Consider the following 19,922-nt stretch of genomic DNA (forward strand, 5'->3'; position numbering starts at 1 on the left):
AGGTGCAGCTGGTGTTTACAGTAGAATCTGATCATTCGTAAGCATTCTTACAGTTGTACGTATTGATATTGTGACAGGCCGAGAGAAGGTTGTGACCCAAAGGCAGGATGAAAGCAATTAAGTTGCAACCTTCTCTCGGCCCGTCAGAAGGCTGGGTGTTCGTGTCACTCGGGGGTCACCGATGTGACGGGCCGAGAGAAGGTTGTGATTCCGTTGCTTTCATCCTGCCTTTGAGTCACAACCTTCTCTCGGCCCGTCACAACATATATGTATATATATATATATATATATATATATATATATATATATATATTGTACAATGTATAGTCTATTCTTTCTGTGCTTATTGTCCCTCTAACTAAAATTACCCACCAATTTCTCCACTGGTTAAGTACCTCCCATTTGAGAAGCAGTGGTAAGTCCAAATCTGATGGATAAAAATATCAAGTCTTCTACGGCTTTTTTTGTTGAGTTTTGAGACAAATTCTTAATGCATAATGTACTTTACTTTATCCATGAAAAAGATTCGGTAGTTTTGACTAAATACTAAGAATTTGACAGAATTTCATATTTTTTGCCGATATAAATCATCATGTACTTGAGCGACTAATAATGCTCTTACATCCTTGACATATCACGTACTATTAGAAAAGAAAGGGAAAATCAATGAAAATTTTGTTTTGAGATCTAAAAGTGTGAGTCTTATGTAACACACAAATTGTAATATTCTCATTGCCTCTTAACAAGATTGATTTAAAATCCGTTCCCTCTCTGTCGACTTTCTCAGGTAAAGAATATGATCTCGACAAGAAGGGACAGTGTACGAAAAAAATCTTTTGCTTCATCTCACCGCAAATCAACATGTGATCGGCCATGCCATGAGGCATCAGGCATGGGCATAGCTGTTGAAGTTTCGGCTGCCTCTGATCCTGAGGTAAGAACCATCTGTACTATGACTAGTCAGTTCTAGTTATCGTTTGGTATCATTTGAGGAAGTGGAGCTTTTGTCAAAATGTCAATTCATGATTGATAAGGTTAGAGTGGACATTTTAGTAGGTATATCTGGAACAATATTTATCAGCTCCTTACTGTATAAATTGTATTATTTGTCAGATTCTTGTGTTCAGATCAAAATGATAGCTCTCAGATTACATATTAGTATTCGATATTTTATTCTGAATCTGTGAACCGAAACATAAAGACCTAGGTCTTTAAAGATTATATTCTTACTTTACAATAGGCTTTGGATATAACGTAGAGTAGTACGCACTTACATACAAGAAATAATCTTTATTACAACATAGACCTACAATATTTTCTCTGCCATGGATTTGTGACAGGATTATGACGTAGATTACGAAGGAGTCACTAGTGATGTTTTGGACCCCACTGGAGGCATGGAGGGGCAAGACATGGATTGGGAAACCACCGGAAATGTCTGGATTGGACCGGAACAGACTCAGATTACTTCTACAAATTTAGGTGTAAGGAGATCTAAGCCTCAACTAACAATCACGGTACCCTCAAGCGAAAACCTCAGCCTTCTGCAAGTGAGTTCCCTCAGTAATACAAGTCTTCTTACTATGTTTTTTTATTTCCATTACTTTCATTTTCAGAGATACCTCACTAATCACTGTCTTTAAGCAATATACAAAAATCTTGTTAGATAAACTAACGATATATTTTCCTTCAGTTTCATAATCAAATGCAACCTTCATGGATTTATGTGTTTAGTATCTAAAACGAATAAGAAATAACTTTTAACATAGACCATATAATGTATCTGTATCCTAACAAGTGTCCAATAATTTGCAGAGCCTTATGACATAAACATTTAATGTCTAAGATTTATATAGAAAATAAATTTCAGTGGGATTAGTTACTAAAAGACTTAATTTTGGGCTCATGCAACGTATGAAAGATGGTTTTATATGGGTATTTTATATAAAACAGAGAATGCAATCTTAGAAGTACAGGGTGGTTTTAGAAGAGGTAGAGGTTGTATGAATCAGATTTCTACAGTTAGGCAGATATGCAAGAAATATTTAGCAAAAGGTAAGGTTGTGTATGTTGCGTTTATGGATCTGGAGAAAGCGTATGATAGAGTTGATAGGAAAGCAATGTGGAATGTGATGAGGTTATATGGAGTTGGTGGAAGGTTGTTGCAAGCAGTGAAAAGTTTATACAAAGGTAGTAAAGCATGTGTTAGGATAGGAAATGAAGTGAGCAATTGGTTTCCGGTGAGAGTGGGACTGAAACAGGGATGTGTGATGTCACCGTGGCTGTTTAACTTGTATGTTGATGGAGTGGTGAGAGAGGTGAATGCTCGAGTGCTTGGACGAAGACTGAAACTGGTAGACGAGAATGACCATGAATGGGAGGTAAATCAGTTGTTGTTTGCGGATGATACTGTACTGGTTGCAGACCCGGAAGAGAAGCTTGGCCGATTAGTGACAGAATTTGGAAGGGTGTGTGAAAGAAGGAAGTGGAGAGTTAATGTGGGTAAGAGTAAGGTTATGAGATGTACGAGAAGGGAAGGTAGTGCAAGGTTGAATGTCATGTTGAATGGAGAGTTACTTGAGGAGGTGGATCAGTTTGAGTATTTGGGGTCTGTTGTTGCACCAAATGGTGGAGTGGAAGCAGATGTACGTCAGAGAGTGAATGAAGGATGCAAAGTGTTGGGGGCAGTTAAGATAGTAGTAAAAAATAGAGGGTTGGGCATGAATGTAAAGAGAGTTCTGTATGAGGAAGTGATTGTACCAACTGCGATGTATGGATCGGAGTTGTGGGGAATGAAAGTGACGGAGAGACAGAAATTGAATGTGTTTGAGATGAAGTGTCTAAGGAGTATGGCTGGTGCATCTCGAGTAGATAGGGTTAGAAACGAAGTAGCGAGGGTGAGAACGGGTGTAAGAAATGAGTTAGCAGCTAGAGTGGATATGAATGTGTTGTGGTGGTTTGGCCATGTTGAGAGAATGGAAAATGGCTGTCTGCTAAAGAAAGTGATGAATGCAAGAGTAGATGGGAGAAGTACAAAAGGAAGGCCAAGGTTTGGGTGGATGGATGGAGTGACGGAAGCTCTGGGTAATAGGAGGATAGATGTGAGAGAGGCAAGAGAGAGTGCTAGAAATAGGAATGAATGGCGAGCGATTGTGACGCAGTTCCGGTAGGCCCTGCTGCTTCCTCCAGTGCCTTGGATGACCACGGAGGTAGCAGCAGTAGGGGATTCAGCATTATGAAGCTTCATCTGTGGTGGATAATGTGGGAGGGTGGGGTGTGCCACCCCAGCAGTACCAGCCGAACTCGGTTGAGTCCCTTGTCAGGCTGGGAGGAACGTAGAGAGGAGACGTCCCCTTTTTTGTTTCATTTGTTTGACGTCGGCTACCCCCAAAAATTGGGGGAAGTGCCTTGGTATGTGTATGTACGTATGTATTTTATAGAATTGCAGCACACCTGCTAACTAGTCCTATTAGAGATTGCTTTGGGGTGTTGTCCCCTTTTCTATTAAGGCACGCCGATGTAAGTATTGGTGGATGGAGGATGGGTCTTTTAGGTTACGCCTAATCTCTTTGATTTAGTAGAATTGGAAGAAACTTACATTTGTCTATGCGTGAGTTGACTTGCGTCCACCAATCTACAAGCACGTCAGTAATGTTGCAGTGTTGAAAATAATTCATTTCTATTTATCATTCAGAACAATCCCTTGATATTGTCATTTCATTCCTATCTCTAATTTCTTGCGTATACTTTCCCCTTTCTAGTCTTTCGAAATAAAGTTCTAATAGCCTGAATTTCCTGGAAAATCCCTACTGGCCATATAATTTCTTATGAAAGGTCAAATAATTTAGGAAGTATCCGAATGGATACTGATACTTTATTTCTTATAAAGCCAGCAATCTTTTGTTGAAACACAACAGATTCCCATTCTTTAGTAAAGTAAGTACATTAAAATATTCTCAAAAGGGAATTTATTTTAATGAGAATATATAAACAATTCATTCTACCAGGAAGCTGGAAAGAGATCGAGATCAGCATCCCAAAAGTCCCCTGAACCAACAAGACGGAAAGTGTCTCCTTTACAGGTAAGAATCAAATTCGTCTTTCCAGTTCCAGTTTCCTTATCTCTGTCTTAAAAAGATAAACCACTTATCTTAAATGGGGAATATCCTTCTGTAAGTGATTTTGTGTCGGTACAAAATTTTGCTCGGAGACTAGCTCGTATCTCGGAATGCTCGTATGTCAAGGTATTACTATTCTCTTACTTATTGCGTCTGTCCATAAATCTTAGAAGGCTAAATTTACTCCCAGATCTTTGCTCAGACAGCCTCTATAACAGTGGTTCCCAACCTGGGGGAAATTTCCCCCAGGGGGGAAATTTGAAGCTACCAGGGGGGAAATAATTACACTACCTACTAACTAAAAAAAGTATCAGGTGATAAAGCTAGCCCTGATATTGATACACTGGTGCACGAGAAGTAGCCTCAACCTTCTCACTAATTCAATTTTGAAGTAGAAGAATAAGCAAAAGTCCTTTTATTTTGCTACTAGCCGCTCTCCATATACTGATAAACAAATAGTTACCGAGTAAAATGGATAGAGAGCGGTTAGTAACAACTAACCTCATAGCTCTATGGCTATGCGGTTAGTTGTTACTAACCGCTCTCTATCCATTTTACTCTGTTACTATTTGTTTATCAGTATATTTGTATAATGGAAAAATATATTAGTAAGTCGTCACAGTGTGTTTCAACTACTCTTTCCCTCATACACATGAAGGGGGAAATCTGGAGGGTTGCACTGGGTGCAGGGGGGAATTGACAGGAAAAAGGTTGGGAACCACTGCTCTATAACGTTTAAAAAGCTTCCAGAAGGTTAAAATTACTTCCAGATCTTTGTCCTTTTCTAGCATCAATCATGTCTGTCTTGGGATGCTAGTAAACTATTTCCATTTCTTGTTAATAGTTGCTAATACTTATTCCAGTTCTTGTATCCTAATTGCTGAGAAAGAAGCTGTTTAGTTATAGATGGTTAAGTGTTTTCTTGATACTATTTTTTATTTTTCACACTTAATATAAACCGTAATTCTATTTCTCTTTGCGCTTATAGGTATATAATGCGATATGTAATAATCCAAAGGTTTACAACCCTAAAGCCTATGTGTCATTGTATCAGACAAAGTTGTTTTCTAATATGGGTTTTATTCTCTTGAGCTGCAATCAATCCGTGAAACCTAGGTTGATTTATAGAACACATTGCCTCCAATTCTTTTCGGTTAATCACTTATTAAAGTTCTTTGTATGGTACACAAAGTTACAAAACTGAATTCCTATTACATATACATACTTGTGACCACAATTTCATAAAAGAGAACAGACAGTATCTTATTAAAAAAAAAAAAAAAAAAAAAAAAAAAAAAAAAAAAAAAAAACTTGAAACTTTAAATTTTTGCCATTCTAATTATTGTAATTTTTTATTGCACGTGTTTATTTTCTATACCTGTAATATAATACCACATCATCCTGCAAAATGTTTCTGCGATAAAAATAATATAATGAAGAAAGTTCAGTTCATGCAAGTTTTCATTTTGCATTCTGAGACTCACATTCTTTTTAAGATGGAGCTGCGTACTTCTCCATCACTACCCATGACTCCACCCTCGCCGAGGCGTTCCTCGAATTGGACCAAAGTGAAGAAGGCTTTCCTAACAAGCCAACATCATCTTCAGCAACATCATGGCAAAAGCGATGGCCTCTTTTCAATCACTGGTGGGTCATCGTCACTTCCACCCTCACCCAGCAAGAAGAATTCATTTCAGTTCGAAGCACCCCATCTACTTGGTAAGTCTGACACTACTTTATCATCTTACATACTCATTTATCTTGATTGGAAGGGGACATAAAGATCCATGAATAAAAGTGACTGCATGTTGATGGTAGACAAGAAAGCATATTCATCTCTAATCAAAATAGCCTATCTAGCTCTGTAAATTGAAGCAAGAACAAATAACGAAGTGATTTCATTTAATTAGTAAAGGTAGAGCAAAGAGGAGAAAATGGAAGTAATTACAAAATCAAGGCATCAAGTGGACGTCCATAATCTTAGCTTCATATCCTTATCCGCAATAATCTTTTGCAGTTATTGGGACCCCATACAAGTACTTTTCACTCGCTTTTGTCTTTGAAAAAAATTTCATACAACACATTGAATAAAGCAAAAATAACATTTGATATAGATTTAGACAGCCATATGCATTAATTGCTAATTATGTAATCATTATTTTTCATATAATCTTAAGTATCAAAATCTACTATATTCTATAGATTCAGTTTTCTCAGCTTTTTATTTAAAACTTCTGAATCATAATTTTAAAGACCCTTCGTCTTACATTTGTCCACAAACAGATGATCCTGCGTGTGACAATATCGGTCTGTGACTCATGAATTTTGGCAAAATATACACACTCGCAGATAAATTTATTCCTGCACTTCGGTACAGCCATACTATAACAGATATCAATATTTGGTCTATTCCTTTATGTCGAAGAATAATTGAACTTCTTATTGATGTAAACAGAACTTCTTTACACCGCATAGAAGAATTTAAGAAACCAAAGAAAACGTGACAAATTTTCAAATACGTAGGATAATATCTTTAAATATTCGTAAAAAATATTTTTATGTGAGAGAACTTTATTTTATATCAAATTTTTGTATAAATTGTTGATCTATCGCGCTTTATCATTACTTTTATATGAATTTGTTTGGTAATGAGTTGTGATTAATTACAAATTTATTTTTATAGTGAGCAATGACGTTATGTTAACCCTCTTATGTTGATTCTAATATGAATTTTGTTGAATTACTATTCATTTCTTCTTGCTTCCATTTCATCATGTAACTTGGAGTACCTATTTTGTATTGCTAAACAAAGCTCATCAGATTTTCTTTCTTTAAAATTAGTTTTTCTCGTTCTTTAGATCTAACCAAATTTTTTTTTTTTCACCATTCCAAGGTCGCTAGACTTTAACTTGTTTAACATTGTTACATCTTTAGCTAAAATACCCTTTTCACCGAGATTAAATGTATTTCGTTTTCCGTTTCTCCGTTTGAGCTTCTTCGTGCCTATTTCCTGTTTCGTTTTATTAAAAAAAAAAAAAAAGGGTTCATGACTTTTAGACTGTTTCAGAAAATTCTAAAAGCATGTCTCTTTTGTTAGTTCTTGTGCCTACTCCAAATTTACCTACAGCTGATAATCTTCTCTCCTTTTGGCCTACTTCAGCATTGAAATCTCCCATAACATATATAAATTGAGTCTCATGTGTTTTCAAATATAAATCTAGGTCTTCATAAAAATAGTTATATTTCTTCCTCTGTATGGGATGTTGGCGCATACGTTTGAATGATCTTCAGTTTACAATTTTTATTTTGTTTAATACTTAATCCAGCAATTCTATCACTAATCCATGTTACCTGCAAGAATTTGATTAATAAGAAAACCCACTCATATATTTTGCTTCAGAGGACATGAAAGAACAAAGACAATGGAGTGGGTTTTTTATTAATAAAAATCTCAACACCATATATATATATATATATATATATATATATATATATATATATATATATATATATATATATATATATATATATATCCTTTCTGAGAGGGGATATTTTATTGTGATGAAAGGGTTTTGCATATTAGCATGATCAGCAAATCTTAAGTCGTCAAGGTATTCCCCATAAACATTAATTCCGGTATCTTTTATTTTATGCTAGATTTCAATCAGTTTATAATAAAACAGCTCACGCGTACAGCTCTTATATTTCCCCATTTAACGTCAACTTGTGCGTCTATTTTCGGAGCCTTTTGATATTAGAGTGTTTGTTGCAATGTCATTATTCGTTCCTGGTTCTTTGCACTAATCTTTGCTCTCTCTCTCTCTCTCTCTCTCTCTCTCTCTCTCTCTCTCTCTCTCTCTCTCTCTCTCTCTAAGTATTCTTCGTTCATTTGACATTTGTACCTTTTCCTTATTGAAATGGACAACATTTTCCTTATTTTTCTTTCTACATTTGATGAAGCTTATTCTTACTTATAAATTTCACGAAGATTGGTTTGTCTTTTAAAAAGCAAAAATTTTAATGATAATAAAGATAAGATTTTTTCGTAATTCTCACAAGTGAAAGTCAGAAAAGATACAGAGCCAATTTTAATAAGAAAAGAGGAGAATAAATGTTCATTCTTAAATGATGTAAATGAATATTTTTTTCCAGCAGTGGAGTCACAACTGGACGACTCCGATTCTCCCTGCCCGTCTCTGGAAGTGTCTCCGGATGTCCTCTTGCCACCGGGGGGGACACCCCACTCCACACCATCGCCGCAGCCCCAACCATCCCCTGTTCCTCATGGTCAACAACAAGGTGAGCTGCTAACAGTTACGAGTTAGTGACTAATCAAAGTTTAGATAATCTTTTTATTTGCTTAATTTTATTTCATATCATTTATGTCCCTCATTTAGTATTTTTTCGTATCTTTAGAAATCGTTAGGCAGACTAGTTCTTAATTAAATTGTTAATATGTTTTTATTTATGGAATTAAGTTTTTGGAGAAATTTTCGAATAGCAAATAAAGCAAGTGGTCCAGTGGAATGTATTATTTCCAATTCACAATTTTAGACAGAAAACATGATTATCATTTTGTGTCACTAATACTTTTATATGGATCACTACAAATTAAAAGAAGCACTTTTTAATATAACATATCTTTTTTTTTTTTAACTAGAAAACTTTTTTTTATTTTATTTTAAGGTTGTCGGACGAAATGCTATTAAACCTTTTAAAATGCTATGACAAATATTATTTTTTACTGGAATACGTCTTTAATCTTTTACATTATTTCTCTCATTTTCTGTATCTTTTAAAACTTTTCGGTAAATATTCTCTATAGATTTATATATGTTTTTATTTACTAGACTTTACAAATATCATGAACTAATTTCTATCTTTTTATATCCATTATTCTTATGGTCAAAACAAAATCCAATGCTAGGGTTGAGCTGAAGCAAATTAATAAATGTTATCAAATCGTCACATAAAAATGGTCTTCAACTTGTTTTCCGCAAAGAATTCCTGTAGAGATTTGCTTAAAAATTATTTTTCATGAAAAGAGCTGTTCAAACCATTTTCATTACCAAAAGATTATAACAAGCTTGCATTCATCGTAAAAGTGGCATGAGTTTTAAAGAGATTTGCAGTATCTGCTGTAAAGAAGAGAAGTACTCTAATCACCTTTTAAGAGATAGACCCAATAGTAGAGCGAAATAAAATGCAAGTGGTAATACACGCAGCAGATATGGCACGAGAACTCTTATTATCCGCATAGATATAAATCAACCTATAGCCAAATCAAAATATAATTCAGCTATTTCATAGATGATTATCTGTGTCAATGACCTTGGATGTCAGGATGCCAGATAACTAATAATCAATCAATCAATCAATCAATCCAAGATGACTGACTTTTCCACAAATGACAGCACCCCCTCTATATTTCAAATATTTTCATTCTATAAGTCTAAAAACGTTGCATACTGTTCATACAACGATTGTGAATTCAGATTTTTGGCATCCTTACTGCCATTAATCGATAAACTGAACCCATCTTTCCAATGTGGCCACCAAATGGCCACCATAAATCCAAAACGGGTGCCAAAAATATGTGTTGATATTGTTTTTCTTGATGGATATCAATATGTTTCGTGCATCAATCAGTTTTAGGAAAAATGCAGTTAAGCCACGGCAGTTAAAAAAGCAAAGGTGAAAATTCTTTATCCATGTCGCTCCCCTCAAGCAGAAAGCGACATGGATAACGTATGTAGTGGTGCAAGTACGAGTGTATATCTAGTATGTGGGTGTATATATATATATATATATATATATATATATATATATATATATATATATATATATATATATATAAGGGTAAGGGAGATGTGCATGAGTGTTGTAATTCAAGAGGTATTAGTTTGTTGAGTGTAGTTGGAAAAGTGTATGGTAGAATACTGATTAATAGGATTAAGGATAAAACAGAGAATGCAATCTTGGAAGTACAGGGTGGTTTTAGAAGAGGTAGGGGTTGTATGAATCAGATTTTTACAGTTAGGCAGATATGCGAGAAATATTTAGCAAAAGGTAAGGAGGTGTATGTTGCGTTTATGGATCTGGAGAAAGCATATGATAGAGTTGATAGGGAAGCAATGTGGAATGTGATGAGGTTATATGGAGTTGGTGGAAGGTTGTTGCAAGCAGTGAAAAGTTTCTACACAGGTAGTAAAGCATGTGTTAGAATAGGAAATGAGGTGAGCGATTGGTTCCCGGTGAGAGTGGGGCTGAGACAGGGATGTGTGATGTCGCCGTGATTGTTTAACTTGTATGTTGATGGAGTGGTGAGAGAGGTGAATGCTAGAGTGCTTGGACAAGGATTAAAACTGGTAGGCGAGAATGACCATGAATGGGAGGTAAATCAGTTGTTGTTTGCGGATGATACTGTACTGGTAGCAGACACAGACGAGAAGCTTGACCGACTAGTGACAGAATTTGGAAGGGTGTGTGAGAGAAGGAAGTTGAGAGTTAATGTGGGTAAGAGTAAGGTTATGAGATGTACGAGAAGGGAAGGTGGTGCAAGGTTGAATGTCATGTTGAATGGAGAGTTACTCGAGGAGGTAGATCAGTTTAAGTACTTGGGGTCTGTTGTTGCAGCAAATGGTGGAGTGGAAGCAGATGTACGTCAGAGAGTGAATGAAGGTTGCAAAGTGTTGGGGGCAGTTAAGGGAGTAGTAAAAAATAGAGGATTGGGCATGAATGTAAAGAGAGTTCTATATGAGAAAGTGATTGTACCAACTGTGATGTATGGATCGGAGTTGTGGGGAATGAAAGTGATGGAGAGACAGAAATTGAATGTGTTTGAGATGAAGTGTCTGAGGAGTATGGCTGGTGTATCTCGAGTAGATAGGGTTAGGAACGAAGTGGTGAGGGTGAGAACGGGTGTAAGAAATGAGTTAGCGGCTAGAGTGGATATGAATGTGTTGAGGTGGTTTGGCCATGTTGAGAGAATGGAAAATGGCTGTCTTCTAAAGAAGGTGATGAATGCAAGAGTTGATGGGAGAAGTACAAGAGGAAGGCCAAGGTTTGGGTGGATGGATGGTGTGAAGAAAGCTCTGGGTGATAGGAGGATAGATGTGAGAGAGGCAAGAGAGCGTGCTAGAAATAGGAATGAATGGCGAGCGATTGTGACGCAGTTCCGGTAGGCCCTGCTGCTTCCTCCGGTGCCTTAGATGACCGCGGAGGTAGCAGCAGTAGGGGACTCAGCAGTATGAAGCTTCATCTGTGGTGGAAATGTGGGAGGTTGGGCTGTGGCACCCTAGCAGTACCAGCTGAACTCGGCTGAGTCCCTGGTTAGGCTGGAGGAACGTAGAGAGTAGAGGTCCCCTTTTTGTTTTGTTTCTTGTTGTTGTCGGCTACCCCCCAAAATTGGGGGAAGTGCCTTTGGTATATGTATGTATGTATGATATATATATAAAGTATGCAATCAACCATTATCCTCTTCATAATCTAAGGATCTCTGAATTTTGAAAATTTTCCCATTTCTTGTTTAACTTTTGAATTTTTAGAATTCTTAATTTCTTTAGAATGCAATCTACACATAATTAATCGTAATATTTATTGAAGCTGATGTATAAAAGGAATTATAAACTTATGGAAACAAGAAATCACTTGCTAAAGACATATTTGAGTAGAATCCTAGTGTTTCTACTTCTTGTTAAAAGATGGCAGCACACGTCCCTTGTTCCATTAATGTGAATGATTCTATCCAACTGAAAAAGGATGATAGATTGATACTTGTTTAAAAATATGTGAGACAGGTATATCATATATTCAACTCCAATTCTCCAATCAAGTAGGATATTTTGGGATATTTTAAAACAAAAATGACGTCATGGAAGGTTCCAACATGCAAGGATTAAAGAGCTCTACATATTGTTTATTTTCATGGCCAATAGATGGCTTTAGCAGTGAAGTTCCAAATTGCTAATTACCCCCATCATCCATCCATTATAATTTTCATTACTTAATCTCTGTTGTTATTTGGCCACACAATTGCTATAAAACAGACGTACCTAAACTTGATGTTCCTTGCTGTCTGACCGCAACTTAATTTTTGAGGAATTACAAATTTCACAGTAAATGTCACAGAAATATTTCCTCAGCAAACAATCGTTAGTTCAATTATATTTGGGGGTCAGGGGAGGGGTCCCCAGATATGCCACATGTATTGAAATCGGTGTGAAAATAAAGTGATTACACAGTTATTTTATATAATTTTTAATTACTTTTTTATGAACCCAAAATGTAATTGATATTTTTTATGGTATGACGTGTATCGTTAGTCAAAACTACATAGAATAACAATATTGTTACATTCCGAAAGGCATAATTACGTTGACTCCCCCCTGTACATCGCAACGAGTTTTACTTTACCGCCAATAGATGGCATCCGAGGTACTTTGTCTGAACTAATAGAGTCAATTATTTGACGAACACGTGGGTCAAAAAACTGTGGTAGGAAGGTGGAGGCTACAGTATTGGTAGTTGGTAAATTACCCAACGATCGTATCCTTATTAAGTATTAATATTTTTATCAGAAAATGACGTAAATTTTTCATATGCTATCGGCAACAACCTGAGTTTACTTATAAAAGTGTTTAGTATTATTTTCTTCATCAAAGCACATGGATGGGAAGTCATTTCCCTGTGCAAGTGACCAAGGTAACAATCATCAGCATAATTAAAGTTGGTGGGACGAGTTTGGGACAGCTCTGCCAAATGGAATTTTCTTGAATGGAGAATATCATAATTCATCACAGATTCAAATCATTTAAGGAGTAATAGTTATATGCCAGAAGTTGTATGACTATGGTTAATCTGATGTTCTTATAATCAGCGTAATCAACAGAGACAAATCGAATTAAGAACAAGAAATTAGTCACATTTCTGTGTCATCGCCAACGCCTGACTCTGTTGCGTCGTCTACCTGCGAATTTGTGTTTGTTGATAAGGGCGTTCCAGAGTGTAAATCAGTTATGAAATAAACCTTATCATCATTTCCTTAGTAAATGTATGCATCTCAGTAAAGATGTTTCTTGGTTCAATATAGGTTAAAAAAAATCCAAAAAGTGTGTATAATATATATATATATATATATATATATATATATATATATATATATATGTATACATATACATACATATATATATATATATATATATATATATATATATATATATATATATATATATATATATATATAAGTTTTCCCTTACCAGTAACGGCCATGATTTTTCTAAGTCAATGATAGGCCAAACGTGAATATAAAAGTTGATTATTAAATATCGTTGAGAGAGAGAGAGAGAGAGAGAGAGAGAGAGAGAGAGAGAGAGAGAGAGAGAGAGAGAGAGAGAGAGCATAGGCCACCTGCAAGTTAGGGATGCTGATGATCTCTGCAAATGAATCAGAAGAAACAAACTTTACCTATAACAAGATGAGCCAATGTTCATTTATATAGGTGAAGTGTGGATCTTGCATTAAACTATGAAAATATATGTCGATTATTTGTCAACATTTATTTTTATTAGCAAGAATTTTGACCGGGATGTTTTTAATGAATATGGTGTTGGGCATAGAGTTGAAGATGATAGTTTGGAGAGACGGAAATGTAAGCATACCTGATTATAATGTCCCCGGGATTAATGACAATGTAAATAAGATTTTGCTCTCTATAAAAGTTTGTTTCAAAGGAAGGGTTTCTTCTGGAACGATATCAAAGTCAGTTTAAATCATTGCCAATAAATCACAAGAAAGGTTTCCTTTTTATTACAGTTTTGATTCGATGGAAAGGTAAACAAAATGATAGGTTGTTGGATGTCAAGATAGGTCAATCGAGATTTTTTTTCTAAGTATTAAAAACTGTTTTCAAATAAGTTACAAATATCCTATGATCGATAGAAAAATGAATAAAGGTTAAGCTAGTCTAAACAGCCAAAAGTCTATCCTTATTTCTATAGGTCATAGGTTTGAATCCTTATTCTATCGGTCATAGATTCGAGTCCTTGGTCGGCAGAAATATTTATCACTAAAGAAATTTCCCTAAGCGTTTAAGATCTCAAGGCAGAGAGAATTTGATATTACTGGGTATTTGTAACTTATTATTGATGTATATATATATATATATATATATATATATATATATATATATATATATATATATATATATACATATATATATATATATATATATATATATATATAAATATATATATATATATATATATATTGAATATGTATCAATAACACTCGTATGCCAGAGAACTTAAAATCATTCATTAATTCATTCACTAACACTCATAATTTTAATCAATGTAAATATCAATCATAATGGCATTCAATATCGAAATCTACCCTTGGGAATGTATATATACTGGGAATTCATTTATAATAAGTGCTTCTGGATGGGCAAGGATTGGAATCTATGCCCTGAGCCGACACAAATCCTGGATGGACGACTTTACCAATCGGGCTATCAAGAAAAATATAAGTTCATTTAAAGTCCACATTCAGGAATCTGTTCTAAGACTTTAAATCAGCCCATCGCCGCCATGATAGTTGATTGGTGAGTTTGCAACACGTGGTTATTTGTGATGAATATATATATATAACACAGATACTCATGATTTTAATCAATGTAAATATCAACCACTGTCACAATGGCGTTTAATATCGAATTATACCGTTGTAAATGTATATCCACTGGAAGCTCATTTATGATAAATGTATCTGGCTAGGCAAGGATTCGAAACTATGCCCTGAGCCGAAACCATGCCTACTTTACCATTCGAGCTATAAGAGAGATATAAGCTCATTTCAAGTCTATTCTACATATACCGTCGAATTCAGGAATCTGTTCTTAGACTTGAAATCAACCCATCAGACCCGCTACCATCATAGCCTATTCAAACATTAGCCCCCACTCCCAGACAAGCGCTCCTACGCCCCTGTGTTTTGCATCATGCCAAAGGATTCTAGCATTTGTCACTTTGAGAATGCAGCCTCGTAAGTCAGCAGTGTCCTATTCAGCTTTGCTGCAAAGTACGGCACCCCCTTTGGTGACAATAATGCATGTTGTATTATCTGCTTGAAAGGAAATAATTAAGTCTACCAAATATCCAAAAAGTTCAGTTGTGTTCTGGTCAGTTCTGAGGAAGCTGGCCTAATTGTCAGGAGTTTTTGCAGTACTAATAACTCGCTAGTGAACTCCTGTGCCTCTTCTTTGGTATGTTTGTGCTTTCATACTGTCTGTCCTGTACAAATCAAATATAATGTGTGCTTATTTGTAATTCTGAATGCGATCTGTATCTTTGATAGGACTTAATTTTTTGTATAAGACTCAAATGTAGATACCTTGGTTGGTGTAAGAGCATTTAGAAGAGCAGCAAAATCCATTATAGTAACATCAGCGGTAGGATCTTTGTTATGGATGCCTGATGCCTGCTGTTCTTGTAGAGGCAGTAGTTGTGACTTGGTGTCATGATTCTGGCATGATATGAAGAGGCAGTTACTGTTTGGTCATGGACTTTGCAGTAAACATCTTGTGAATGAACAATAAAATTTTCTTCTTGTGTACTGGTTCGTAGAAATTGCTGCTTGTCTTAAATCTAAATCTCTTAATAAGGTTTATAAATTGTGTCTGTCCTTAATTTAATGACTGTCTTGCCCAATCCGTTCCACCGAATCTTCCTCTAAAGGGTTGCATATTTCTTTGATTACTTCTGCTAGAATGTCAACCATTTCAAGAAACCTTTCTGCAAAGTTTGAGTTTCATTATGATGCTACCATTCAGATTTCGAATCAGTATCACTTCAAGTCTCAAACTCATCAATCAGGACCAACAACTGCCCACCTTTTGTGAGCATCTGCACCTTCAAATAGCCATTATTCTGCTCATGTGCTTAGTTTATAGCCATTGAGGATAAAGGCTCAGTAATTTTGTGGACAGCGAAAATCCTCTTTAGGAATTCAACATATTTTTTGGTTTGGGAAGCCTCCATGTTTCTCAAATCAAATTAAAGCCACCTGATGCAAAGAAGAAAGGAATGAGCTCTCGTAGCACATCTTTGTACAATTTGAGATCAGACTCCTGGTATGACATGCTGTAAACGAACACTTTTCTACGTTTTGGAATACAAAATTCCAAAACGTAGAATTATGGACACTGACTTTAATTTTCTGATCCAGCTTCCACAAGTTAGCTAATTTGTTTCTTCTGCTTCCTAGATATATGCTATACAAGTGACTTTGTGCAGGTAATAAAAACAGCAACCTGAAACTTGGTGAGCTAGAATTGTCTTCTTCATATGTGAAGCAGAGATAACGGAATGTGCTGTTACAGGAGTGGCTATGTCTGTCTCTACAAGAGCACAAGTTAAACCACTAATTTTCAAGAGATCACCCAGAATTTTTAATGCTGCCATTTTCCTTTAAATTTCCTTGACAATTACAAATAGTGGCTGACCAACTGCTAGAACTCGGGTTTGGTAAGGATTGAGACAATGTGTGACTACTCTTACAATATCCATGGGATGTTTCATCATTAAAACTGAATGAACTACATCTTGTAAAAGAGGCAACGTTGATGACAAGCTTGTTTTAAAAGGGACCTGTCACTTCTGAGAAGCATGATGTGTTGCCCAAGATATGGACACAACATTTCAATCCTTTCCAACAAACTGACTTTCTCAAGCCATTCATACTCAAGGAAAATATGCTTATTACTTTGTTGTCCTGCACTTCCAGTGGATGAAGTGAATGAGGTTACCATGTTAAAAGTGTATATATTCAAGAAGAGAAAGTAGTTTTTTACTTTCTTCCAATTTGGATGATTTGGGCCAAGTTTCTGTCCTTACCCTTTTCATCAGTGCTCAGATGCTGAAACAATATATTTATTTTTTGTTTCAGTTATGTCCATACATACTTTAAAGTACTTATCCAACCCTTTAGGACAACCTGGAAATCAAAGAGAAGTGTCCCTACCTAACTGATTTAAATTCATGAAATTAGCTTTTTGGCCAACCCATCGCTTACAAAAGGCTATGGTTAAAGAGGAAACTGTGTCTTATATGACCCAACGAACCTGCTGGTAACATTAAACTAAAGTTACATGGGGAGTGCAATAAATAAATAAATTAGGCCCTAATTCTGATTTGGCTCACAGACTATATAAGGAAAGGCAATGCTGTAATGATCTGCTTTAGCTCTACCTTTCCATTCAGTTTTAGTTTGATGATAGTAATTAGATAGTCTACAGTTAGTCTTTTATACTATCTATACTATATTTATACTCTATATCTCTTTTTCCTCATTATATACTCTGTTTTCACTTTTGAATGAAAGACATGCCTTTTCTGAATCGTCCTAAAATGAAAAGAATTGACTGAGTTTTTCCTTTTTTTTTTACATAATAGAAACAGATGGTAACATTCCTAATATTTGGTAAGAGAAATCTTAATCTTTAACCTTTCTGGCAGCATGTAACAAACATGTTGATACTCCTGTCTAATTAGCCAAGGTATGCTTTTTGCATGTAATGATTTATGACAGGCGTTCATATGAACATAGCCGATCTCCAAAAGAGCCTCAGCGGAGAGTTCAACCGAAGACTGCAGGAATGGGAGAGATTAAAAGGCGGATCAGGACCAGCAGTACCTCTTCACTCTCCACTTGCCTTTACGGTTTCTGGGCCTACAGCTGTTGGACCAAATTCGCAACCTGAAGATAACCTTCCACAAGAATTTAGGAAAAAGTTGCATGAATGGGAGAAGATGAAAGAAAGAGAGAGAGAAAAGGTAATTGGAAAATTTAATTTTCTTTTGATTAGGGTTTTCATTATATATTTACAAATTCTATGTCGCTCAAATTGCAAAGCATGGAACAAAAATTTTAATGCTAGATCTATTCAGATGGCTTGAAAAAAAATATTTTGTAATTTCAATTTACATAAAAGATAACATTTCACTGTTTTCTAGATTAAGGTCTTCTTAAAATTCCCCTTGCTAATATATGCTTCTTTTCCTCAAGATTAAAGTTGATATGTCCAGAGGTCAGGAGGATGTGAAGACGAAAATCCACGGAGAGGATGACCTGCCTGCTGATTTCAAAAAGAAGCTCACGGAATGGAAAATTCGCAAAGCACTTGTGGGCAAAAGTCAACAGAATGTTGAAGAACTGCAAAAGAACCTTGGGGAGGAGTTTAATCGAAAGATGGCAGAATGGGAGAGAATTAAAGCTTCTGCAAATCAGGGACATTCACAGGTCAAAACATCTGCATCAGTAAGTAGCATTCAAGTTGGGTCAACTTCTCAAGTAAAGACAGCGACGGGGCCATGCCATGGACACTCCATCAAGCAATCTGCCTCTGCTGGTCAAGTGCTGGTGAAGCCACAAAGTCCAGGACCAGAGTCTTCAAGCCCAAGGTTAGACCGGAAAGGTTCTGGTCAGAAGATCAAGAAAATGAAATCTAGTAAAACAGATAAGGTTCCCCTCGTAAGTCTCGGGTTTTTTATCTCTTTGGTGGGAGGAAATATTTTTAAGAATTGTAGTATCTATAGTACATTAACTCAAGCTTATACTATACCCAATTTTTCTTATAATCTGATAGGTTAGTAAGATGAAAATATCTATTGTAGAAACTACAGTAATGTTCTACAAAATTGTATTGTGAACTGGAGCCTCATGTATAAACTATTTACAAAATAGGAAATTACACATGGAGGCTACATATCTGACTTTAATATAATGTGTGTATGTGAGTGAGTGTGTAATTATGTGTGTAGAAATAACAACAGATGAAGCGAAAAAAGCAAAATCATGTATTATAGCCATGAAACAAAAAGTGATAGGAGTCTAATGATATCACCAATAAGATGAAAGTATTATCTCTAATCGAGTTATTTCACTTTTCTTTTTGTGGCTATAATTTATATATATACAGTAATCCCTCGTCATATCATGGTTCATCTATCGCATTTCACCTATTGCATATTTAGGATATCACAGATTTATAAATATATTATATATAAATCCATATCGAGGAGTCCTCTTTATACTAAAGGGATTTCTGTTGGCTGATGAATTTTATATTTTTGTCGGATTTTAAATATCCTTTCAGAAAATAATAATTTTTTGGCCTAAATATAAATAAGATAAAATACAGAAACAAATAAGCATACATAAAGTCTGCACTGTAGTGAGAACGCAATGTATATTGTTTGTAGGACAGAAGAAAATTCATAGTCTGTCATAAGTGACAAAGAATTATGTAAAACTAAGGAAGCGTTAGAAGAGTATCCTAGCTTGTCCAGAAGTTTTCGTATGAGACACTCTATTGGCTGGTAGAGGAAACATGACTCGTCAGGGAATGCCGATCAGCTTCCAGGCTGTTGATTGGCTGTTGGAACTCAGGATCCCTCTGAACACAAACTACAACATTCAGTATGCCATTCTGTCCAGTTTGATTTTACGCGTACATACGTGATATCACTCAGCATCATAATCTGTGTGGTGAGGTTTTTTTTTTTTTTTTTTGCCTTTTGAACTAAAAGTGTGAATTGTTTTCAAGTCCTAAGATGCCAATTAACGTTTTGCATCTTTTAAGGCTTATGGCAGTGAACCCTATTGCAAATATGCTTATTATAGCGGAGAAGATGAAACTTTTTGACATGCTTAAGGAAAGAAATTCTATACGGACGTAGGTCGCCATTAAGGCAACAACTAATCGACCGTTTGCTATATCAAGGATGAAAAGAATGTTTGGACAAT

General features: G+C 35.6%; 1 protein-coding gene across 5 annotated transcripts in view; it reads left to right on the forward strand.

Annotated features, from left to right (window-relative positions):
- The window catches only part of LOC137616586 (microtubule-associated protein futsch-like), a 79,482-nt gene that overhangs the window by 32,358 nt on the left and 27,202 nt on the right, over positions 1–19,922 (forward strand). For 2 of the 5 annotated variants that reach the window (XM_068346471.1, XM_068346475.1), the window contains exons 3-9: positions 788–934; positions 1,341–1,550; positions 4,008–4,082; positions 5,615–5,837; positions 8,271–8,417; positions 17,706–17,950; positions 18,183–18,647. In XM_068346471.1, coding sequence (XP_068202572.1) covers positions 788–934; positions 1,341–1,550; positions 4,008–4,082; positions 5,615–5,837; positions 8,271–8,417; positions 17,706–17,950; positions 18,183–18,647 — 1,512 coding nt within the window. The remainder of the gene's footprint in view (positions 1–787; positions 935–1,340; positions 1,551–4,007; positions 4,083–5,614; positions 5,838–8,270; positions 8,418–17,705; positions 17,951–18,182; positions 18,648–19,922) is intronic. The other 3 variants (XM_068346473.1, XM_068346472.1, XM_068346474.1) reach the window with 3 other exon arrangements.

Source organism: Palaemon carinicauda, chromosome 22, assembly GCF_036898095.1.
Source record: "Palaemon carinicauda isolate YSFRI2023 chromosome 22, ASM3689809v2, whole genome shotgun sequence".
NCBI lineage: Eukaryota > Metazoa > Arthropoda > Malacostraca > Decapoda > Palaemonidae > Palaemon > Palaemon carinicauda.